At 43.3% G+C, this 25,766-nt stretch overlaps 1 protein-coding gene and 1 long non-coding RNA gene across 4 annotated transcripts in view; one reads left to right on the top strand and one right to left on the bottom strand.

The window, feature by feature from the left end:
• Positions 1-21,181: 21,181 nt before the first annotated feature.
• On the bottom strand, positions 21,182-21,821 carry LOC121018374 (uncharacterized). Its single transcript, XR_005785174.1, has 2 exons — positions 21,712-21,821; positions 21,182-21,615 (listed from the first exon to the last, which is right to left on the bottom strand). It is a non-coding gene; the product is annotated as an uncharacterized LOC121018374 (long non-coding RNA).
• Positions 21,822-22,277: 456 nt separating this feature from the next.
• SPATA6 (spermatogenesis associated 6) overlaps positions 22,278-25,766 on the top strand; it is a 152,002-nt gene continuing 148,513 nt past the window's right edge. For all 3 annotated transcript variants that reach the window (XM_040470167.1, XM_040470166.1, XM_040470168.1), the window contains exon 1: positions 22,278-22,504. In XM_040470167.1, coding sequence (XP_040326101.1) covers positions 22,454-22,504 — 51 coding nt within the window. In that variant the 5' untranslated portion in view covers positions 22,278-22,453. The remainder of the gene's footprint in view (positions 22,505-25,766) is intronic.

Here is a 25,766-nt window from a genome sequence, read left to right as displayed (position 1 = left end):
AAGTGAGTATGTCAATTGGTACAACTTTGAAAATCAATTTGGCATTATCTAATACTGTTGTGGTTACTCTTATGCTGTGACCCAGCAATTGCTCTCCTGGGTATATACCCTACAGAAACTCATACCCAAGGGCACCAGGAGGCATGAGCAAGCATGCTTAGAACAGCACTTCTTTTTTTTTTTGCCATAGCCTCAAGCTGGAAACACCCCAAGTGTTCACCATCTATGGAATGGATATTTCAAATGTGGCATATATGCATGGTGAAATGCTATTCAACAATGATAATGTTGCTACTCACAAAATATGGATGAATCTTAACATATTGCCAATTGAAAGCACCGAGTGACAAAAAAAATTACCTAATGTGTGATTATATTTACATAAAGTTACAAAACAAGGAAAACTAAATTAAATAGTTTAGGCGGGTATATGTAGGTGGGAAACGTATAAAACAAAGCAAGACAGTGATATCACAAAAGGCAGGATAATGGTTACCTCTAAGGAGAGGAGAATGTTAGATGCAAGAACCCAGGGGTGGGAGGTTTTGAGGCTGCTCTTGAGATGCTGGAAATGTTCTGTTTCTTTATAAGGATGTGTTATATTTTATATAAAAGAAAAAAGTTTAAGAGAGGTGGCAGCTAAAAGATGGATTAGAAGGTCTATGGGCATGGGCAAAGCTCAAATGCTAGTGAATTTTACTGTAGGATGATCCAGTTTGTTCACTGCCAAGTCCCTAGTCCCTTGAATGGTTTTTACTTGAAGTCGGTGTTCAGTAAATATTTGTTAAATGATTGAGTGAATGAATGAATGAATGTATTCAGAATATGTCTTGTCTTGATTAGAACCATTGTGTCTCACTCCCCACAACATGATATATAGGAGAAGGCTGGGAGAGATTTTTAGGTTCCCTGGACCTTTGTAACGAAACATAAGTTTGCTCCTTGGTGACTTAAAGGTGGAGACTATACCCCGTGGAGTTGTATCAAAGGAAACTTTATTTGCAACAAATAAGGAGGTCATGGGAGAATAACTTCCAAAGCCATGACTCTCCAAGCAGGGGTGAGTGGGTTCTTTTTATTTAGGGTTTAGGATGAATATTCAGAAAGGGGAGCTCTGTCATCACCTGTAGAGGTGGGCATAAAGTCACGAATGCATCTTAAGGATCCATGCCTATCCATACATTGCGTGTTATGTTATTGACGTTTGCCCTCCTTGGGAGAAGATTTTAGCAATATAATGAGGTAGAGGTAACATTGGATGAGGGGAAAGGGCTTATAGGCATGTTCTGAGAGCCAGTATAAACCGGATGGGGTCCTGGGCTCATTATCTGGGGTAAGGAATGCAGGGCATTGCTTATTTTTGAAATAGCACTGGGAGTTTCACCACTGATTTATTGTGTCTGATATGGTTAGGCTATTTCCTGGCCTGGTAGAGATAGTTTTTGCATTCCCTTTGTTCCCTTAAAATCCTTAACTACTGAGGTTTTGCATTTCTTTGTAATTCTGACACCTCCAAGGAAGTTGTGCTTAGGCAAGTAGAGCCCATAGGGCATAGATAGGGAAAACAGCTAGGGGCCTAAAACAACTTCTTTTCTGTTATGAAATCTCTGTCTCAGCTTTCTTTTCCTGGGGACCCCTAACTCTTTCAGTTTACAGCTTGAGAGACTCTAGATTTGCAGATATAGCTGAGAGTTTGGTCTTTTGGTGAACGGGTCTCTCAGATAGCCAAGGGTACTATACTAAAAAATGCTACATTTCATGCCTGTATTCTCGATGCTAAATAAGCCTGTTTGTTTCTGCTAATATTTGCGTAAACTTGATCATTTGATTGCAAAATAATAAACCGTTTTATTATTTTTTTTGAGAGAGTGTGAGTTGAGGAGGGGCAGAGAAAGAGGGGGACAGAGGATCCCATGCGGGCTCTGCGCAGACAGCAGCAAGCCCTGTGTGGGGTTCAAACTCATGAAGAACTGTGAGATCATGACCTGAGCCAAAACTGGACACTCGACCAAGCCACCCAGGCACATCAATAATAAAACTTCTTTACAGCAAGGATTATTATACCCATTTAATAGATGAGGACTATGGTGGACATGGTTTGTTTTCTTTCCATTCCTTTTTTTAAATGTCTATTTATTTTTGAGAGAGAGAGAGTGCATGCGAGTGGGAGAGGGGCAGAGAGAGAGAGGGAGACAGAGAATCCTAAGCAGGCTCCACGCTGTCAGTGCAAAGCCCAACATGGGGCTTAAATTCAAGAACTGTGAGATCATGACCTGAGCTGAAGTCTGGGGCTCAATCGACTGAACCACCTGGGCAGCCCTCTTCCCATTCATTTTGATGTGGTTTGAAGCATTGGGGTTTGGAGCCAACAGGCCAAGAAAGAATTTGTGAGACATCTACAGTGCAAAATGGTGATTTTATTAAAGCATGGGGACAGGACCTATAGGCATAAAGAGCTTCCCTGGAATTGTGAGGAGTGACTGATTGTATACTTGGGTGTTGAGAGAGGTAAAGGCAAGGGGAAGTTTCCAAAAGGACTTTCGTATATTAAAGAAGACATAGGATCCTGGAGGCCTAGCTACTGTCAAGCTAAGGTTGTTTTTCCCTCTAGCAAGGCATTGACATTAAGACCGTTGGGAGTTCCTGGAGGAATGTCCTATTCTGCCTGTTTCAAGTATTTGTCAATAGTCTGCAGGTTATAAGGAAATTTAATTTTATCTGCATTTCTTTCTGCCTTTGCTCCCCACATCACATTTCATGTGTCTTCAGCTGTGTAGCAGCCAGGCTAATGGATGATTTACCCCCACTTTCAATTCTAGAGATGGGTGATGATTAGTCTAGGATGGGCAAATCTCTTTCTGAGAGAGCGAGTTAGTAAATAGTTTAGGCCTTTCAGGCCGTAAGATCTCTGTCCCAGTTACTCAACTGTCTCAGTGTAGCATGAAATCAGGTATAGACAATCCATACAGAAATGAACATGGCTGTGTTCCAAAACAACTCTATTTACAAAATCATGTGGTAGGTCTGTGGCCAATAGTTTGCTGACCCCTAACTTAGACCAGCCTTTCTCAATCAACATTCCTCATTTGAACTGCCCAACAAAAAAAATGATTTCAATGGCTATGCTCTCAATTCTTCCAAGTATGTCAAAGGTCTAGAGCAATGATTCTCAAAGTGTGGTCCTTAGTCCTGCTTCATCAGCTTCATCTGGGAAATTGATAGAATTGTAAAGTCTCAGGACCAAAGCCTGAATCAGAAACTCAGAAGTGGGACTCAGCAGTCTGCATTTTAATGAGCCCTCAAGGAGATTCTGTACACTCAAGTTTGAGCACCATTGCTCTAGAGTCTTGACTAATCAAGAAAAATTCCTCCCTTTGCCACGGGGGGTATAGTTAAATTCAGGGGTGTAGCTAATCAGGAAATAGAATTGCCCTAATCACAAGGATTGGTTTGGAAATGATCCAATATGGGGAAAATTTTCAAAATATTGAACAACCAGCAGAGCAAGGACCCCAACCAATGAGAATAGGTGCCAGTCATGGCACCAGAGCAGGGTTCTAAAGGCTTCTTCTTATACCAGGCACTAATCCTTTCCCGGCTAAATCATGGAAAAGTCTACAGCGTTCTGGGGGAAGAACCAGAGACACCAGGTAGGGAGAGACGTGCATGGGGGAAGCAGTTATTGGGGAAGTAGCTATGGAGAGGAGCAAATTTTGCCACCCAAGTTGCATCTCTTTGGCATAGTAATTATTTTTGGCATAGTAATTATTTTTTTTTAAGCTGGTTATTTTTAGGGAGCTGCGAACACAGGAGAAGCTCTGAAAATTAAGTATAAGTTATCCTTTTTTGTAAGAGACATTTACTTATATAAAGGGTGTAGTAAGGGTGTCTCTCTCACTATACCAGGAAGAAAAGGATAACTAAATCTCCAGGAACTCTTATCAGTAGAGAAGGCAGGGGCTTAAATTTGCATAACAACCTTACTCTTGTTTATTGTGCTTTTCCTGGTAATCTCTCAAAACTGACTCTTCACCTCAGCCCCTAACATCTTCCTTGTCTTTAGACATTTTGCAGTCATTCGGTTTTCCTGGGTCTCTCCCATGTATACAAGAGGTGTACAGGTTATTAAACTTTTGCTTATTTTTCTACTGTTAATCTGTTTTATGTCGATTTAATTCTTAGACCAGCCAGAAGACCCTTGAAGGATAGAGGGAAATTTTTCCTCCCCAACATATGGAAGTGTTTCACTAGTTTAACAACGGGTACAGCTGTACCAGTGCACACCAACTGCAAAGCTGCCCTAGGTTAACTGGCACAATCCTCAACATCTCCCTTCAGTAACTATAGAGACAACAGGCCGACTCTCCCCCCTCCTCCCCCAAGCCCTGCATGCGGTAAGTGTGTAATCCAGGAAGACATCAACCTAAAGATGAAGCCAACTCAGGGAAAAACACACAAATGAAAGAATCAGAGGCAAATGGAGCTGCATCCCTGAAGGAGTCTCTCAAACTCATCCTGCTCTGGGTACTCCATTCACCTGACTCAATTTGAGTTGAATTTTCTGGGTTTTGCATCTGAAACCATGAAAAGAGGCCCAGAGAGTATTATAAGGAAAATCTTCCAAGGAAAATGTTTCCGAGGGCCTGACTGAACTGTTGTCCTTTCTTCCTGAAGATCTGCATGATGTAGAGCCTCCTTTCTTCATCAGAGTGTTTGCTGGGGAACGGCTCAGGCCCCCTTTGCCCCAGCTGTGTGTTGGGCCGGCTGCACTGCTCAGTTATTAGTGGAATGCATCTGATCAGAGAGGCCCGCCTGACAAGTTCATTACAGATCAATTTAATTAGCTGATTTACATTTAATTTACATTTCAATTAATGTCTTTAGCAACAAAACGCTGCCTTAATAGGGTAATTGCCTGTTAGGCAATATGTAAAAGAATAAATAGTCGCATTCTGAGGAAGAATTCCTATTTTCAATTTTTTATTACCATAAATAACTGAAATAATTATTGCTCTTAAGGGCCACGTCCTCGTTTCCTTCTGGGCCTAATTATAAAGACTTAGTACCTCATTAAGCAAAATGGTTTTAGAGTCACAGAAAAACATTACTCGAATCGTGATGCATTAGTTTTAACAAAAGAGGGAAACCGGTGATCGGTGATCGTGGGCACATTTTGGGGTTTCGGGGGATTTGACAGTTAATATAGGCAAGCTTTGTCCTCTCTAAGCCACATCATGATAGCAGCACACCTGTTGGAATATTGGTCTGAGGGTTGTACAAAAAGCCTCTTCTAAGTATTTCCAGAGATGAGAAGAGCTCACCATCTCTTGAGGCAGACATTATAGCTCTAGATTTTAAAAGTTCTTTCTTGGGGCGCCTGGGTGGCGCAGTCGGTTAGGCGTCCGACTTCAGCCAGGTCACGATCTCGCGGTCCCTGAGTTCGAGCCCAGCGTCGGGCTCTGGGCAGATGCCTCGGAGCCTGGAGCCTGTTTCCGATTCTGTGTCTCCCTCTCTGCCCCTCCCCCGTTCATGCTCTGTCTCTCTCTGTCCCAAAAATGAATAAACGTTGAAAAAAAAATTTTTTATAAAAATAAATAAATAAATAAATAAAAATAAAAGTTCTTTCTTATGTTAAAATATGCCCCCCTCTTTGAACCAATTGTGGTAGGTGCCCGCTCAAGAAGATGTTTTGCCAGGCTTATAATTATTATATAACTATAATTGTGCGGTATGAGAAACTGACCACAGAAAAGACAGAAAAGACACACAGAAAAGACACACAGAAAAGACAGAAATAGAAATGAGGTGGGAACTGTAAAAAGGAAAGAAAAATGGTCTGAGAAATGGGGAGAATGAGACTCTATATTTTGAGGGTTCAAGAGGAAAAGTGCCATATCCCAAGTTGAATACTAGGGGAGGGAAGGTGAGGGGTTCAGGTCTGAAGAGTCAGACACCAGTCACAGTGCAAATGGGGCTGGCTTGTTCCTTGAAAAGTGGCTGGGTGTTTAAGCTGGAGGAGCACATGCTGAGAATTGAAAACTTTAGGGCCAAAGTATAGGGTTCCTCTAGGTTACGGTCATCTTTCCTCAGAGAACCATGGCAATCATTACTATCAATCAACTCCGCAGCTGGCCGGCAGCAGTTTCTGTGCTCTGTCGGGCTGTCTTCAACAGTGCCACCATGTGGGAGCAAGACGCAACAGCAGGAGACGAATACAGGCCCTTGGTTGGGTCTCCATTTGACTGTGAAAGCCTGCAAGACCCCGGTTTGAATTTGATCCTTAGAAGAATGAAAGGAAGATTCAGGAAAGAAATTCTGGACTTCCAGAAAATAACTCATCTAAGAGGCGAAGGAAGGGAGAATTTTTTGATTATTTAATTGGGAAAAAAAGTGACCATATGTGCAGCCTAACATTTTAGAAGTGTTCATTCCAGTTACATGATCACTGGTCCTAGCTTTCCCCTCTCTCCCACTAGAACTACTCTGCTTCATGTCAGCCCTTTAGAAAGCAAGTGATAGGATGTAGGCCCCTTGGTCTACCTTTGCTCCTTCCTGAAGCTCATTTTCAAGGTAAATACCTCTAATCCCTCTTTCTTCTTCTTCTTCTTCTTTTTTTTTTTTTTTTTTTTTTTTGGGGAGGGGGCGGTGGTTGTGGTGTGGAGGTTTTCAGATCCATTGACACCTTAGCCACTCTTGTCTGGAAGTTATCAGACTTATCCATGGTCTTTTAAAAGCAGATACCAAAATCTGAAGGCAAACTCCAGAACTGGTCAACACAAGGCAAGGTGAAGGAGGAAATCAGATAGCAATAACTGGTCCTCACCTCACCTCACTTGCATTTCTTGGTATTTATCTGATAAGTTTGGAGCAGTGAGTCTCAACCCTACCAGATCCAGTGCTCCTTTTTTATTACACATATTTTGTAAAACTTCCTTTTCATATGAAATTCACAGAAAATGTAACTTGCCTACATGTACAACTTTTAGAAATACATCTTATAAGTCAATGTGTAAGATAAAGGAGAAATAAGAGAAGTAATGTATAATAGAATAATATGTATTTCCATATGTCAATGTGCTGGCACATAAAAAGATGTAATGAAGCCATATAAAATTACCTGAATAGGGGCACCTGGGTGGCTCAGTCCGTTAGGCCTCCGACTTCAGCTCAGGTCATGATCTCACAGTACTTGAGTTTGAGCCCCATGTAGGGCTCTGTGCTGACAGCTGGGAGCCTGGAGCCTGCTTCGGATTCTGTGTCTCCTTCTCTCTCTGCCCCTCCCCAGCTCACACTCTGTCTCTCTCACTCTCAAAAATAAATAAACATTAAAAAAATCACAATAATAAGTAAAATTACCTGAATGGAAGCACTGCAAATGAAACTGGCTCAGTCAGGGATGTTGAACTGGTGATTCAAACACTACCACTAGCTGAGACTGATGTGCTTTTCTAAACTCCTGTCGACAACTTTTCATTTTTTTTTTTCCTTTTGGTACAACTCTCAGTAGAGTTCTGAACAAAATATAGTCTTCTCTTCATTTAAAAAAAAAGCTGCATTATTCTGGATAAACTACCCTGTATTTAAATTACACAAAGAAGTCTTCAAGTTTATGTGTGAAATGAAGTTAGGCTACAGACTCAGATATTTACAAGTAAGTTTTTCACTCGTGAGAATATGCGAACGGATAGGATTTGGGGGAGGCTGGACAATTCTTCATTGTGTAGGACCACCTGGAATTTCTGAATATTTTCCATTAATGCCAGTAGCACCTCCCCAATTATTGTGACAGCCATTTTTAAAAGACCCACATATTTCTGAAACACCTACAATGTGATAAACTCTTCTTAGAGCAATGAAGATTTATGCTTTAGTTTCCCTTCCTTCTGACCCCAATTCCATTGGGAATTAAGAATGCTGTCCCGAACCCCAGCTCCCTGCCTTCCTCTTACCAGCGCCCCGTGGCCTAGGCATGTAGGACCCTACATCTGTCTTCACAGCTGCTCCTGACTGCACAGATTACTCAGGGCTCTCACACAAACTATCTTCCCACTCTGGAGATCAGGCAAACTGCTGTTCCTTGGTTGTGGATCTCCCCACTGATCATGAGAAGGTCCTGGTTGTCCACTTGGGGAACTGTGGTCTCCAATGCCAGTGCCCCACTCCTATTACCTGGTCTGTACCATGTCTGTACTCACTGGCTGGACTTAACACCGGCCAGCACCTGATTTTCTGCTTTCCCCAGCTGCTGAAGCCCACTCCACCACATGGAAAGAAAGACTGGAATTAACACTCAACCAATGGCTGAGGGGAATGCACAGATAAAGATCTAAGATGGGATGGAATAATGCTAAGGTATATATTCCACACTGGGTCTGAGTGGGATTAAACTCCAGTCTCCCACAATGGTAATTGGCTTCATAATGTGCCTTTTATTGGCCTCCTTCTCTGATAAGTGTTTAAGATATTTTTTAAAATATTTATTTATATTTGAGAGAGAAAGACAGAACATGAATGGGGGAAGAGCAGAGAGAGAGGGAGACACAGAATTGGAAGCAGGCTCCAGGATCTGAGCTGTCAGTACAGAGCCTGACACTGGGCTCAAACTCACGAACTGTGAGATCATGACCTGAGCTGAAGTTGGACGCTTAACTGACTGAGCCACCCAGGTGCCCCTCTCTGAGAAGTGTTTCTGGGATCATCACCTTAGTAAACCACTTTACTCAAATAATTGTCTGAGGGTTCTGGAGGAACCCAAAAGCAACTCAGAGAGAACAGAACTTTCCAGAATCCTTTTTGCATAAGATCTCCTAGGCCTCCTGGGGAAAGAGAGTGAGTGGAGCTTGACCCTGAGGTAAAATGGATATCACGGGATGGCTTCAAGCGGGTTCCGCAGGTTTCCAAGGAACTCATTCTAAACTAGGAGGCCTATGACTCCCGTCTTGGAATTTCTGTAGGTTTGTGGGTTGGAAGTGAGGAATCATGTTTTGCACTTGATACTGGATGCTACCGTTCAACTGTCTTCCACCTTGGCCCTGGAAAACATGACCTACGCTTGTCAAGAATGGATATGAAAAAAAAAAAAAAAAAAAGAATGGATATGAAAATCAAAAGGGCATTTACCTTTGGTAAGCTTTATAAATAACTGTTCTTAGTAGGTTGCCAGACCCTCTGAAGTGTGGCGGAGCGGGTGTTTTCCCTGGCCGGAGAGACTCCCTTCCCGGGATCCTTGTCAGAGGGAGAACAGAGACGCAGGGTGCAAGGGAAGAAACAGCTCTGAAGAATGACAGTAATAATGGCAGCAGATGCTCATTCTTTCGCCAGGTAGTAGCACCAGTGACAAGGCCACAAAGACGTGGAGTAGAGAGTAGTTAGTGCGGCATCCGTGGCCGGACAGCTTCGGTGGATCCTGGGGACTCCCTTAACCACCCAGCCCCAGTGGGGAAGGAAGGGACTGGGGCAGGCCTTGAAATCCCAGTGGCTTTGCTGAGGGGGCCCTTGAGTCAGAGGCCTGAATTACTGATAAATACGCTCTAGTATATTCATCAGCAGGGCTGGGGTACTTAGAAACTGAAGGAACAAGCGGCACATTTTGCTTTGGTCAGCGCATTCCAAAGCTGCCCTGTAACTTCCAACTAGACAGGGGCTTTCTTTTCCTCTTTATAGTTTATTGGCAAAGTATCAAATGTTTTATAGGGCAAAAGCTGCCATCCGCCCAGCTGTGCACAGCGGTTACTGCCAGTGAGGATGTTTCAGTTGGGACTCACACTAGGGTAACTTCAGATTTAAAAGCCTGCCTCTGAATGTATCTCTTCATGCCCTTTAAATGTTGCAAATCAAAGAGGCACACAGGGAAGCTTGGTGATTGGCAAACTTCCTGCTACAGTGATGAGAATATAGCCCTTTGTGTGGCTAGGAAAGCTAGGGGTAAAGAGGAAGGAGGAACACAGGCAGCCTACCCAGGAGGCCAGAAACCCCAGTGGCCGAGCAAAGCGAATTTTCCGGCTGAGGTCAGGCTGGGGTACTGATGATACTTCACCAACAACCAGTACTATCAGGAATCTCCTTCTTTTCAGGCAAGAGTGCTATGTTTTCTGCTCACTTCTTCCTTTCCCTCCCTTTCATGTGTTTTCATTCACTGAGTGCCCAATATCTGACAAAGTTCAGGAGGCTTCAGGACCCTGACTTGCACCAGCCCTGCCCTGAGTACTGGTCACATGTTTTTGCAAATTCCCCGGGTGAGATTTTAATAGCGGTCTTCGAAGACCCTGGTCTCTTTCCACTCCAATTTCCCCTCCGCCTCACTTGCCTTTACCTATGGCAGCCACAGGAATTTGGGGCATCCACCTAAAGGGCAGTCATGTTGAAGTTTGGGTTTGGTGTGTTTTGTTTGCGATTCACAGTCACTTCCCAAGTAAAATTCAGTTATTGCTAGCCATGTCTGGTGAAGGAATGGCTTCCATGAATATTGCTACTGCCCATAGTAGTGACTCACCCAGCGCTGTGACCCAAAGGTGTGAGGCCTCTACAAGAGAGACATAGGCAACAAATCAGTGAGTGAGTACTGTCAGTTCAGAGTATAAAGGATTAGTACTGCACAAGGCAATGCAAAATGGCCTGAATTCTTAGGGCAGAAACTTGACAAAGGTTTCCAAAAAAAAAAAAAAAGAGCCTGAAAAATCTCCCAGACATGACCAATGAGGAGCTGGGAAGCTAAAATAAACAGAGAAAATATAGGAATTGCAAGAAGATTGATAGCGGTATCTCAGGCAGTTCATATAATGTGATTTTTCTGGATTTTGAGAATTTTTAAATTAAATTTAATTTTTTTACATTTATTTATTTTTGAGAGACAGAGAGAGACAGAGCACGAGTGGGGAGGGGCAGAGAGAGAATGAGACACAGAATCCGAAGCCGGCTCCAGGCTCTGAGCTGTCAGCCCAGAGCCTAATGTGGGGCTGGAACCCATGAACTGTGAGATCATGATCTGAGCCGAAGTCGGTCACTCAACTGACTGAACCCCCCAGGCACCTCTGTTCCCTCTTTTTAAATAAATATTCACTTTTAAATTACTTAATTTTCCATTAATAAATTCTTAAAGGACCCTCCCCAAATTATATTAGCTTCAGGTTCCACAAAACCTGATGGCTAGTGGGCATAGAATTGCCAACACCTGGCTCTGGGCTTCAAGGCGATCACAAGCCACTGGGCCAGTCAGATACACAAACAATGATCACACAAAGTGTCACCAGGAAGTTAGGGGCCTTACCTCACTTCCTACCTCCAACTCAGTTTTTCTTTTTATTCAGGTATTTTTCCGGGCTTATGTACCTTTCTTTTTCTTGTGGTGCCTTCAACTCGCACTTCTCCCTCTCACATCTGAGGCATTTTCAGACTTCCCTCCTGCCCACACCTAAACCTCAGGACTCACTCCACTCCAGTGTGCAGTTCACAATTGCACTAGGCTCTCCTGCTTATGTCCTCTGGGTTTCCCTGTTCATACCTGTAGAGATGTCTTAAAATTATTTCCAAACACAGTTCTTTCCAGAAGAGGAATTAGGCCAAATGCTTTAAGATCATTTATTTCTCCCCCATTTGATTTATCCCTGATTCCTTTTTCTCCTCCTGCAGCTGACCATCCCAAGTGAGCTGTGCTCTCCTGTGCGGCTTAGACAAAATGATCAGGAAATTGAGAACATACAGAAAGATTAAAAAAAATTTTTTTTTCAACGTTTATTTATTTTTGGGACAGAGAGAGACAGAGCATGAACGGGGGAGGGGCAGAGAGAGAGGGAGACACAGAATTGGAAACAGGCTCCAGGCTCTGAGCCATCAGCCCAGAGCCCGACGCGGGGCTCGAACTCACGGACCGTGAGATCGTGACCTGGCTGAAGTCGGACGCTTAACCGACTGCGCCACCCAGGCGCCCCCATACAGAAAGATTTAAAGGCAATGGTGGGCTGTGAGGAAGGGAGTTCTCTCCAATCCTTGGCTGATGTGTGGTGCGGGTCTGGGTGCTGTTGGTGGTGGAGAGTGACCAGGTGAAGACCAGAGCCATCTCTGTCCAAAGTCTGAAGGCTTTGTCTTCTTCTCAGTATCCACAATGCTAAGTGGCGGGAATTCAATAAATATTCCATGAAGGGAGGATAGAAAGAGATGGAAGGACATATTAGTACTGAGATTACTTCATTGTCTAAAAGCCATCTCCCCAAACCTTTCTGTGTCTTCATTTCAAAGGAATTTTCCACTTTTCTGTGTACATGTTATTTCTCCTTCCCTCAGGCTCTAAGGAAGATGTGTTAGTCTACCTGTTCCAGGCCAATCCCTCCACCTCTGCCTCCCGAGTCCCTCTGAACAGATCTCCAATAATTCTCTTCCTGCTCCTGGGTTTCAACCTCTAACTACCTACTTCCTCTTTTTGCTCAGCCTGTGACCATATTCAAACTTCTCCCATCCTTTAGAACACATTCCCCTCCCCATCCCCTGACCACCACCTCCTGGACTGTATTCCCCTATAACTGCCATCTGCACACTCTCTTTTCTTCTGCACTTGCTGTGTCTCTCCATCCATCCATTAAGAGAAACTCATCTAACGAAGGTCACCGATGACTGGTTTCCAAATCCATTAAGCACTTTCAGTACTTATCTTACCCAACTCATAACAGCATGGGGCACTGATGGTCACCACCCTATCGCTGAACTTCTTTTCTCCCTTGGCTTCCGTGACATTAAGCTCTGTCACCTGTTCTTGTGCCTACCCATGTCTGTCTCTGTCGTGGCTGGCAGCAAGGTGATTTCTGCAAATAGAGGATTTTGTTTTCCACATCCTCTTTCTCCCTGTCAAGGACAATAAAGTCCCCCCTTCTCTAGGCAGACTCTCCCATTTACAATGCTCAGGTTACAGCGCTGCAGCATAAGAGGGCCACTCAACAGTGTATCTAAACATGAGCAAGGGGGAATGCAGACGGAAGTCGGAGTCATGTTGGAGCAGGACATCCGGGGGAGCCAAGGCTGAGAAAGCCAGAAGAGAAAAGATGCCATGGGGACCACAGAGGAGGGAGCTGCCATGCGGACCACAGAGGAGGGAGCAAATGTGTTCTAAGTGGCTCCAAACCATCAAATGGATCACTGAATGGAATCTTTGAGGAAGGCGATTTTGTCCCATCGTAAACGAAGACTTCGTATAGCCACAGTCATGTGACAGTGAGAAGGGTAACCTCCTAACACCAGGACCCCTGTTAGCCCATAGGGCATCTTCATGTGAATTAGAAAAAAGTGTGCTTCTTCCTAGCTGGCCGACACCTGACACAACCCAGCTCCCTACTTCAGGCTGGTGCCCTAGTGCAGAGCATAACTCCCACTGTCTTAGTGCAGTAACTCTGTGTAAGACAGTGAGATTTCTGTTACCGGAAGCATTCAACCAATGACTGGAGAATCGCTTTTGATTTTGTAGGAAATAATCCTGGTTATAATGATCTAACCTGGGTTATAAAGATGTGTTAGAGATGGAGAAGAGGGGAAGGGGAGAAATAAATGGAGTAGGAGGCTGAGAGATGGAGAGAGAGGAAGGTGAGGAGGAGAGAGAGGAGAGGGAAGGGAGGTGGAGGAGGAAGGGGGAGAGCAGAGGACACTGCTCATTTTAAGCTTGTGTCCACACATGCCCAAATCCAGATGCATCTTCCCGGCTTTATGAGCAAATACTTTCTAGCTCTGGCCGCCACAAGATGTCAATCCTCATCCTATTATTTTTCCTGTCTTGCTTGCCGAGCAACGTCACAGCTTTGTTTCAGGTGGTATCATGGTATAAACCGTGTGTGGTCTACACCAGTGGTTTTCAACCTGGCTGCATAGTGGAATCACCTGTATAGTTAACATATATATTTAAATGTAATTAAAATATGTAATATATATAAAATAAAGGTATATTTATACTATGTATTATTGTATGTGAAAATATACATGTATAATAGTGTGTATACATCATATGTATATGATATAGTCATTATATGTGTAATAGTCAGAATCTATATATACATGCGTGCATATACATGTAATCAGAACGCTTGGGAATGAAGCCCAGGTATCTATAGTTTCTGAATTTCCCCAGATGAATCTGGTTAGGATTGAGACCACTGGTTCTCAGTCATGAACATCCTTTTCCCATTCGTGAAATATTATGCTTCTGGCCTCCTCTATAGCTGCAGGAGGTCATGTGACCTAGAAGCAGAGGTCTGTTGGAAGGCTTCCGGAAAGCTTTTATTTTTCTATAAAAAGGGACAGGCATGACTTTCCAGTTTGTTGGTGCTGCCCTTTCTATTTTTTCCTGGTGGGAATGTGGACAACCAGTCTAAAGACAATCAGCATCACAAGAAAAAAAAAGTGGTGAGGGGCGCCTGGGTGGCTCAGTCGGTTAAGCGGCCGACTTCAGCTCAGGTCACGATCTCATGGTCCGTGAGTTCGAGCCCCGCATCAGGCTCTGGGCTGATGGCTCAGAGCCTGGAGCCTGCTTCCGATTCTGTGTCTCCCTCTCTCTCTGCCCCTACCCCGTTCATGCTCTGTCTCTCTCTGTCTCAAAAATAAATAAAACGTTACCAAAAAAAAATTAAAAAAAAAAAGTGGTGAAATGGAACAATAGGAAGGACCTGGCCTTTCAAGCCAGGTGAGCTTCAGCAGCATCCCCTCCCTCCAACTCCCTCCAGACGTCTGGGTATAGGGGATAATTAAAAATCTTTACTTTTTAAGCCATCAATAATTGAGTTTTCTGTTATTTGCAAGTAAAAGCAATTTACCTGGGTATATCTTCTTATGATGAAAGCTATTATGATTTTTTATCCCCTCAAATAAAGAGAAGTACAGCCCATGCTTGTGTTCAGAGCTCTGAAAATGAGTGTCTCTAGAATGAAAATGTGCAATGGATGTGAGATCAATTTTTTTACTGATTGTACTAAGTGGCTCCGGCGGCCGTAACAAAGTATCACAGACTGGGTGGCTTCAACTATAGGAACTTATTTTCTTGCAGTTCTGGAGGCTAGAAGCCCAGGACCAGCAAGGTTGCTTTCTTCTGACGCCCTCCTGTCTCTCCTTAGCTTATAGGTGGCCGTCTTCTCTCCCTGCGTTCGCTTGGTCTTTTCTGTGTGTGTGTGTGTGTGTCCTCATCTCTCTCTCTCTCTCTTTAAGTGTTTAGTGGGAGAGGGGCAGAGAGAGAGGGAGACAGATAACCCCAAGCAGGCTCTATGCTGTCAGTGTGGAGCCAGACACAGGGCTCGAACTCACAAACTGTGAAATCATGACCTGAGCCAAAATCAAGAGTTTGAGGCTTAAGTGGCTGAGCCAGCCAGGTGCCTCCACCTCATCCCCTCTTTTTATAAAGGCGTCATTGGATTGATTGGGACTCACCCCAATCATTTCATTTAACCTGAATGACCTCTTTAAAGATCCTGTTTCCAAATACAGTCACATTTTGAGGTACTGGGGGTAAGACTTCAATGAATGAATCTTAGGGGACACAAGTCAGCCAATAATACTGGTGATTAAAATTTGGCCAAGAATAGGTTGTTCATGGCTGGTTTGAACCAGTGGTTCTCAATCCTGACTATAAACACCTGGAAAAATCTTAAAACTATGGGTGCTTAGGCCTCACTCCCAAAGGTGCTGATTTAATCAGTATGGGGTGGGACCAGATATGCTTTTAATTTTAGGTGTTGTCAACCATGATTTCTCTAAGAGTTGGTTAAGCCAGTTAAAGAAAAACTTCTTACTTCATTATTTAAAAAGCCCCTAGGGGCAAGGTGCCTGGGTGGCTCAGCGGTTTAAGGGTCCAACTCTTAATACCAGCTCAGGTCATGATCTCACAGGTTCGTGGGATGGAGCCCCACGTTGGGCTTTGCACTGACAGCACGGAGGCTGCTTGGGGTTCTCTCTCTCTCTCTCTCTCTCTGCCCCTCTTCCATTTGCACACCCTCTCTCTCTCTCAAAAATAAATAAGTAAACTTTTTTTTTTTAAAAAGTCTTGGAACTTTGAGGGAGAGATGAGAAGCCAAATTTGTTCTGATGGGTTGAAGCTGAGAGAGGAGTAATGTCAAAGGGGGTCTTCAGTATAGGGCTCAGGCTTCCTATTTTGTCCAGAAAATGGGAAGAGACCCAACTCATCTGCACTCTTGCTCCCTAAAACAACAATGGGAAATGGAGACACACAAAGGCATTGGCAGCCACAGCTGTTTGGGGAAGAATGTCCAGAATGGAATACCCAGGGGTGGGAGTCACTTGGTGCCAATATGCCCTCATGTTTTTTGTGCTCACTCTCAATTAATAGCCCTGATACATTTTCAAGGACCGGTATTAGAATTTAATTTTGTTGAAATTTGCAGGTGGCCCAGAAAGGACTGAAAGGGGCTGCTTATCAGTGTGCTGAGAAACCCATTCCCAACAGACATTGCAGAGGACTAGTTCATTTCCTGAGCATGATCCAAGAAGGCCTCTGAGGGGAAAGGAAAAAAAAAAGTCCTCTCAGGTCATTATTTGTGTCATGATTTTTAAATTTGTAATTTCTGTTGCAAAATTAATTCTGGACTAGTTTACGAAACTTACAATCAGCTTGTTTAAATTCTAACTCACCTGCAGATTCTTACTAGATCAAGTAGCTTCCCAATGCTGCTGTAACAAATTACCACAAACTTAGTGGATTAACACACAACTTCATTATCTTATAATAATTATAATTATAATCTTATAATAATATAGTTATCTTCTGGAGGTCAGAAGTCTGAAACGAATCTCACGGAGCTAAAATCAAGGTGTTGGCAGGGCTGGTTCCTCTGGAGTCTCTAGGTGAGAATCCATTCCTTGCCTTTCCCAGTCTCTCAAGGCTGTCCTCATTTTTTGACTCATGGCCCCACATCACATCATCTCTCTCCCTCTGCTTCCATTATCACGTTACCCTCTTTCTGATGCTGACTCCTCCTGGTTCTCTTGTGATTACACCAAGGCCACCTGTATAAACCAGGATAAGCTCCCCATTTCAAGGTCATTATCTTGTTCACATCTATAAAATCCTTTTTTGCCATAGAGAGTAGGATTCACAGGTTCTGGGAATTCGGATATAGACATTTTCAGGAGACCATTGGTCAGTTTAGCACAAGTAGTCAGTATTCCAGGTGCTTACAGCTTATTAGTTATGGAAAGAAATAAATGGTATCTACGTCGGAATCACCTTCCTCCCACAACTATGTGGCTCCAACACCACGAGAGGACCCTTCATGCAGAAACTCTTCCCTAGGATGGATGTAGTTTACGGTCATTGCAATGCTTCTAGCCCTCTAGGCAGCCTTGTGCAGAGGGCCTAGGCCCTTTCTTTCCTGAAATGGAGACAGTAGGGTCGAATCTCAGGAGGCCATCCACCAGGCTAGAAGCAATGCCCAATTCCAGCAGACCCAATTTGCAACTAGGGCTCAGAACTTTTATAGTACGTCCTCATACTCCCTCCTCCCAGCAAGCTGGCCTATTACACATCCATATTCCATAAAGATGTTATACAAGAAATGGGAAATGATTCCTCATTTACTTGTTACTTTCTAAGACTCAATCAGAAGAATGGAGACCTAGTTATTATTGACTGGACTAGCATATCATACATAGAGAGACAAGATTAATAAAACAAAATGGTCTTCTGGGTATGTGTTATTTGAGTTACATAGTACATTTCAAGCTCGAACATTTTTCCAAGAGGTACAATTCATAAAAGAAAATTCTTTTTTTTAATTATAGTTTACCCAATATAAAAAAATTCTTATTATAGGGTGATTCCTGCTTTATGTGTTTATTTCAAACTATATCAGAGATTTTTAAAGTCTTATTTCTCTTAAAGTTTCCATACCATTCTCAGTGACAAATAAGCCCACCATCAAGTGTTAGAAGTTTAGAAATAGTTGCACTTTAAAATATATAGAATCATCCTGAGAATCAATTTAAATGACAGAAACATGTTTTCAGGAACAGAAATATCTTTTCAAATGCAAGATAATGGCATATTATATACAACCTCTATTAATATAACAATTATTGCTATTATATTTATTGGGTTGTATTGTTTCTTAAACCGATTGGTATTTTGTTACTGATAATAATAAAACAATAAATAACGAGACGCAGCATTTTATAGCAGGAGAAGAGCAGACTTAGGTTCAAGTTCCTGCTGTGCCAGGTACTACCTGGGTGAGTGTGGGCACGTTAATTTACTGTGACCTTGTTTCCTCATTTATTGAATGGGGATACCAATACTTTGCTTGTAGAGATGTGTAAGGTGTATAATTATCTACTTAAAGTAACTTGTACAATGCCTGATATATAATGAACTGTCACTGAATGGTTACTGTGGCTGTTCTTATTGTTAATAGTCCTATGACTAATGAAGACACTGACTTTGTTGGAAATCAATTACCTTATGGAGACTGAACATGAAGGGAAGACAATAGAAGTCTTTAAAAAGGCTTCTAACCTTCTGACCATTTGGCCAGGGAACCTGAGTTACCATCCTCACTTCAGAAATGCAAAGTAGGCTGTATAAAAGAAAAAAAGACTCTAATTTATTCCCTCAAAGTATTCATCAAATGAGGTAGGATTTCTGGGAAAGATTAAGAGCTTATATTTTTTATTGGACTTATTTCCCATAAAATTAGTAAAGGATAAAAGGAGGGGAAGTGCAGAAGCGTACTAGTTCTGTTTTATCTGTAACCTGTGATTATAAATCTTCCTGGGACATCATTAATTATAGTGATGCCATTCACAATGCTGCCACTCAGGCCAATTCGAATTTTTACCCAAAATTTCATGCTTGGGGTTTAGAAATTGGCAGCTGAATTTTTGTATGAGGCTGAAACTTGAAGGCTACAATGGAGGGAGAACATCTTTAAATTAGTTGCTATAGACTGACTGTTCGTGTCCCTTCCAAATTCATATGTTGGAATCCTACCCCCCAAGGTGGTGGTAGCTGTAGGTGGGGCCTTGGGTTGGTAATTAGGTCATGCAGGTGGAGCTCTCATGAAGTTAGTGTTCTTATAAGAGACACCCCAGAGAGCTTTCTCACCCTCTTCACTTTGTGAGGATAAAATGAGAAAAGGGCCATCTGCAGCTCAGAAGAGGGCTCTCACCAGAACTCAAGTGTGCTGGCACCCTGGTCTTGACTTCCAGCTTCCAGAACTGTGAGAAATAAATTTCTATTGTTTATAAGGCACTGTGGTGGCTATGGTGTTCTGTTAGCCCAAACTGACAAAGACAGGCACTGTGCAGAGAGAGCCCAGAAACCTATGAGGTGTTTCCCCAAAACTTCAAGGCTGAGGGGTGAGCTTTACATACACAGGATGAGATGACCAGAGACATGCCAGTCAGCAGCTGCTTTAGTGTTGGGAGCAGAACAGAGATGCTTGGGATCAGACAGTACTGGGGACATTGGAGTGCTGAACATTCCACTGGGGAGAGATCTTTTTAACACTTTGTATAACACTCCTGGAATCCAGCTGATACCTCAGAAAGTCTGCACTCCAGCAGAAAGAACCATATCCTATAGTTAGGCCTGCACTAGGCTCACGTTAACAAAGTCTACAACGAAGGCTGACAAAGTTTGGGAGAGACAGAGTTTGGAAGTTGGGACCTACCAAGGTAGATGGGCTTTAAGAACATCTTGGGCTTTCCACATATCTGCACTAGCAAAGTATATCACTAAGTCTGCACAAGTTTGAGGTAATCGCCCCATAATTAAACTGCCTACTAAAATAAGAATCAATAGTCTTTAGAGAAAGATCATAGAATCCATGTTCTTATAGGGCATTATTAAATATCTAGTATTCAATAATAAAAAGCACTAGACATAGAAACAGGAAAATACAGCGTATAGTTATGAAAACATGTAGATAGGAGAAGCAGAAATGGCACTGATGTTGGATATAACATATATAGACTTTAAGGCAGCTATTGTAAATATTTTCAAAGAAATAAAGATATAGTCAAAGGGGATAGGAAAATAGAGCCCTAATGAGTAAACAAATAGGGAATCTCAGCAGTCATGTGAAAACTAATGAAAAAGACAACATGGAAATTTTAGAACTGAATAATATGTTAACTGAAATGGAAGATTCACTGGATGGTGGGAGTGTAGACTGGTGTGGCATTCTGGATAGCAACTTGGAATTATTTGGTCAAACTACGAATATTCATACTCCTTGATGTAGTTTCTCTTCTGTTCGTCACACCCTATATGGAAAATTTAAAAACTTAAGCACACACTGGTTGTAACACGTGGTTGTAACACGTGTAATATAGATGAAGAATTAGCATCCAGGATATATAAAGAACTCCTATAAATCAGTGAGAAAGAGAGAGACAGAGAGAGCAAGAGAGCAAGAGAGAGTGAGTGAGAGACCATCTAATAAAATAGGAAGAGAACTAGTAGGCAGTTCACAAAGAGAACATGGCAAGACTAATAAAACCATGAAAAGATGCTGAATCTCAATAGTAAGAAGAGATGCAAAGTAAATCCACAATGAGATACTTGGACTACATACACCCAAATATACAAACATTAAACACCTAAACAATACCAAATGTTGGTGAAGACGTGGGAAAATAAGAACTCTTATACACTCTCGGCAGGAACATAAATTGGTACAACTACTTTGGAAAACGGTGTGGCATCACTAATTAAAATCCCATGTGCAAAACCTAATACCGAGTCAATCCACTCCCACTGGAGCATGCATGCGCTCTAGTAGACATGTATTAGAATGTTCATAACAACACGTGAATAATAGCTAAAAATGGAATCAGTGCAAGTGACCATCAATAGTTAAAAGAATAAATAAATAAATATTCATATATTGGAGTACTAGCCAACAATGGAAAAAATCTGCTATACAGCATCAATATTGGGTGAGTCTCACAACATAATAGTAAATGACAGAAGCAAGTCACAGGAAAACACGAATAGTGTTAATTTCACTGATAAAGCATCAATAGCAGGAAACAAAAACGTCTAGTTTAGGAATGCATACTTGAATAGCAAAAGTACTTCGAAAGAGAAGGGAATTATTGTAACAAAAGTCAGGGTAGCAGTTACTTCCAGGGCAGGGAAGGCAATGCAAAGGCTGGGGGCATTTCTAAGGTTCTAGTAATGCTTTATTTCTTAATCTAGGTATTAGTTGCACAGTGATTTGCTTTATTGTTTAAGATGAACGTGTTTTATACATTTCTGTATGTGTAATATATTTCACACTAAAAATGATTTTTAAAATGACTGGATTGGGCCAATCTCTTCGGTTCTTTTAATCTTTGATGGTTTATGGCCCAAGCCCTTCCCAACTGGATTTATTGTTGGCCCTGCATTGACAGTTCAATTTAAGCATACACAGTGGATTAGGGAACCTTGAAGAGAGAGGGGGATGCACTAATAGAATCATAGAGTAGGAGTCTAGGAAGAGGAACATGATGATCTGATTCAAGCCCCAATTGTCAGGGACGCAATTGGGGTTTTACATGAAAGGTCCTGAGTTCCAGTCCTGGTTCTCTCTTCAACTTGGGCAAGACTCTTCTCTAATCCTCAATTTCCTCATGCTGGCTTTGTAAACTGTACTGTGAAATTCAAATAGAAAACCAACATTAAAAAAAAAAAAAAGAAAACCAACATTAATTATTATTCTTTTACAGTGGTGGAAACTGAGGCCTCACTGGGACTCCAGTAGCCCACGGTGTCATCGCCACGTTGGAACTCAGGGCTCCTGTGTCCAGCTCCCTGACCTCGGCACTGTCCCACTACACAAACCCCAGGCTATTCTCGCTTTTGTCCAGCTGTGCGCCCATCTTTTTTTTTTTTTAATTTTTTTTTCAACGTTTTTATTTATTTTTGGGACAGAGAGAGACAGAGCATGAACGGGGGAGGGGCAGAGAGAGAGGGAGACACAGAATCGGAAACAGGCTCCAGGCTCCAAGCCATCAGCCCAGAGCCTGACGCGGGGCTCGAACTCACGGACCACAAGATCGTGACCTGGCTGAAGTCGGACGCCTAATCGACTGCGCCACCCAGGCGCCCAAATGTGCGCCCATCTTTTGATGTCACAGAACAGCCCCGCCCCACCCCACTCCTTCGGAAGCCACGCCTCCTCGCGTGGTCCCGCCTCAGGCGTTCTCTGAGCCCCGCCCCTAGCCGCTCGCCGAGGAGTGGCGGCTCCCGCGCGTCCCCGTCCGGCCTCTCTTCCGGCCCCGCCCCTCTTGGCTGCCATGACAACGAGTCCACGCCCCGCGCACAGCTTCTGCTCCGGCGGGACCCAGGCTGGACCGCGGGCCCCGGCCTGGGGGCCATAGCTGCCACCGCCGCCACCTCGTCTCCTCCCCGTCCCCGCCCCGCCCCGCGTCTCCTCGCCTCACTCGGGCCCGCGGCCGGGGTCCGTCCCCGCCGCCCCACCCCGCGCGGATGCCGAAGGTGAAGGCGCTGCAGTGCGCTCTGGCGCTGGAGATCCGCTCCGTGAGTACCGGTCGCCCCCACAACCCCCGCCGCCTGGGTGTCACCGAGTCTCCGGCGTTTACTCGGGGACGCTTCCCTCGTTCATCTCCTTGAAGCCCGAGTCACCTCAAAAGCTACGTTAGCCTGTGAATCATCCCTCGGGAGCCTTGACCCGTGGCCCCTGGGTCTCCTCCCTCTGCAAAATCCTGAACGCCCTCCCACTCCAGCCACGCAGAGCTCTGACCGTCCCCACCCCCACCTCCGTTCTCGCTGTATCCCAGCTTCCAGTTGGGGTTCCTTCAGATCATTTACAAACCACTTCCTCTTCCAAAGGCCTCCTCGCCCTGCCCCTAACTTTCCAGTGGATCGGGTGGTAGGCTTCTCTTTACATTCCTCTTCTCTTAGAAAGAGTATTACTGGCCCCCTCTCTCCCCAGTCTCCAAGGGGGTACGTTTCCTCTCAAATCACGGCGGGCAGGTTCTTTCGGACAAATTTCAAGCTTCTGATTCGTGAAGGGGCCTTTACTCTCAGTCTTCAGTGTGGAATCCTCACACCCAGCAACTGAACTGTGTCAGCACTGCACAAAGCACCCTGCCTTGTCCTCAGAAATCATTTCAGGACCCTCCTGGCTGTGAGAGGGATCCCTTATCCCTTATCCTTCCTGTCACGCCAAGAAACGCAACAGCTTTTAACAGAGAAACTGCTCACTCTGTGAACTTGCTGGAGAGGAGCAGCAACCCCACCCCCAGTCAGTCTCCAGATTGGCTCGAGAGGATCCTGTCCCCCAACCTGCTGTGGAAATCCAGCTGAGGCATTGAACCCCCTTGTGCTTCCTCAGGGGAAGGGGTTGGATCTCTCCATGGTATGAGAAAACTCCATCCCTTTTAATCATCTCGGAAGACCCTTCCGCAGGTTTTAAAACTACTTCCTCTTTATTCTTTACAGAGTCCTCTCGTTTTCGTCTTCAGATGAAAGCTCCAGCTTGTCTCTTTTAGAGGAAATCCCAGAGAGCCTTTCCATACCCCCATTGTAGACCTGCGAGCAGCTTGGAACCAAAATTCCCCACTCGGCCCCCTTTCTCTCCTTCCACCCCTCCTAAGCCCTCTTATGTCTCAACTCTGATCTCCCAGCAACACTGGGGGCAGGTATGTGTATGTGAGTGTCTTTAAATATCCCAACACCAGGCTTCTGAGTGCTGCCCGGAGAAGTCCTCCCCACTTGCTTCCTGCACACCCTGCACACCCTGCCTGCAGGCCTCTCTCTGGACTTAACCCACCCTTGGCCACCCCTGCTCTCCTGGCTGTCCTTCCTCGAATTAGAATGAGGCCTCTGCAACACTGTCCCTGAAACTCCAAGTCACAAGACTCTTCTAGGTCTTTTGTTAGGTCTTAAAGAAGGCAAGCCTGGGTAGGGCAAAGTGTGAGGCAGAGGGTGGAGGGAAAGAAAGTTTCTGGCACTCTTGGTTTATCTAAGCCTGCAGAGATTTTACTTTGCTGTGTGGGAAGCCACAGCCCTAGCTTCAGATGTTTTCATCCCACAGCTGCCAAAGTCGAGCAACTTTTTTGTAAAGTAAGATTCCTTTAGCAAAAGAATATAAGAAGCGTCCTAGCTTCCTAAACCGCTCGCTTGGCCGTGCAGCCTCACCAGACTTTGTTACTGGCTGCTGCTTCCTCTGCTGCTAACCAGTGGGGTGTAGATGCCCAGCGAGTGCAGTTGCACCACCAACTGGCTGCTGCTCCCCTTCCTTTAACAGTACCCATCTTTAGGAGGAAGTACTTTGTTGTGACTGATTACTGCCTGAAGGAGTTGCAGAAATATATTTAATTTCAGTACCCTTTCTTTCTTGGTATTGGTTGTACTGCAGGAGGTGAATGACTGTGTAATGGACCTTGTGTTCATTGAGGCTAAAGAAATTAGGCAGGTGGAAACATCCCTATGTAACTTTTTTCATCAAACACTTGAGTCACAGAATTTTACAGTTCCAAAGATCCCAGATATCATTCGATTTATTCCTTTGTACAGGTGAAGCTTAGCATGGCTAGTTATTTGTTTACAGTTGCACAACTATTTAGGGGTAGATCTGCAACAAGATGCTAATTTTTCTGACCAGCAAAAAGCTATTAAATAGCTCTGATGCTCAGAAGGAGAAAAAATGATCATTAGCAACCATTCAAGTTAAGCTTGATTAATTGGGCTTTGATTGAAAAGATGAATTATATGACCAGAGATATTTTTAACATCTTTTACATTTTAATTTCTTCTTTTCAACTTAATTTTTTATGTTTACATGGTATAAAAGTCAAGACCCATAAAATGATGTACTCAGAGCAGTTTCACATCCAGCCCTGTCTCCTCAAACCTACTTCCCATCCATACTCATCTGCTGTAGGTAATCATTTTTACTGGTTTCAGATTTATTCTTCTAGTATCTCCTTTTATAATATAACCAAACAGATACACATACATATACACATACACACATACAATTCCCCTCACATATATTTTTTCTTTGGTTCTTAATATAGTAGGTAGCATATTACATAAACTATTCTGCACATTTGCTTTTTTTCCCTTCACGTAATATATCTCAGAGATCACTCTGTTATCTATAAAAGTTGTCATCTTTACTTTCCAGCTTTTTATTGACATTTTTCAAGGATACAGGGTAGTTGAAAGAATAGTACAATGAAAACCTATGCCACGACCTATGAACATTAATTTGATTTATCTGTACGTATGTGTGTGTATGTATAAAATAAATGTGGCTCTTTTGCTGAAAATTTGGAAGTAAATTGTTGGTATCATGGTACGCCACTCCTAATCACTTCAACATCTTCTAAAAACAAGGACGTTGTTCTACATAACCACCATGCTATTATCTATCACACCTAAAACAATGAGTGACAATTTCTTAATATCTAGCCCATATTCAAGTCTTCCCAGTTGTCCCAAAAATAACTTGCATAGGTAATTTTTAAAAACGGGCATCCAATCAAGGTTTACGTGTTACATTTGGTTGTTAGGTCTTTTAAGTCCATTTTAGTATAGAACTGTTCTACTTTTTCATTCCCCATGATCTTTCCTTTCTTCCCCTCTAGTGGATTTAGATAAATGTTTACACTCATGTAATCATACTTGGGTCAAGATTTAGAATACTTCTATCAAGTCATGAAATTCCCTTGTTCCTGTCAAGCCCCCTGCAGAGGGAACTACTATTCTGATTTCTGTTACTATAGATGAGTTTGCCAGTACGTGAACTTCGTATTAAATGGAGCCATATAGT

Source organism: Herpailurus yagouaroundi, unplaced genomic scaffold (genome assembly GCF_014898765.1).
Source record: "Herpailurus yagouaroundi ecotype Mexico unplaced genomic scaffold, PumYag 77, whole genome shotgun sequence".
NCBI lineage: Eukaryota > Metazoa > Chordata > Mammalia > Carnivora > Felidae > Herpailurus > Herpailurus yagouaroundi.
This window is presented reverse-complemented; position numbering and strand designations above follow the sequence as displayed.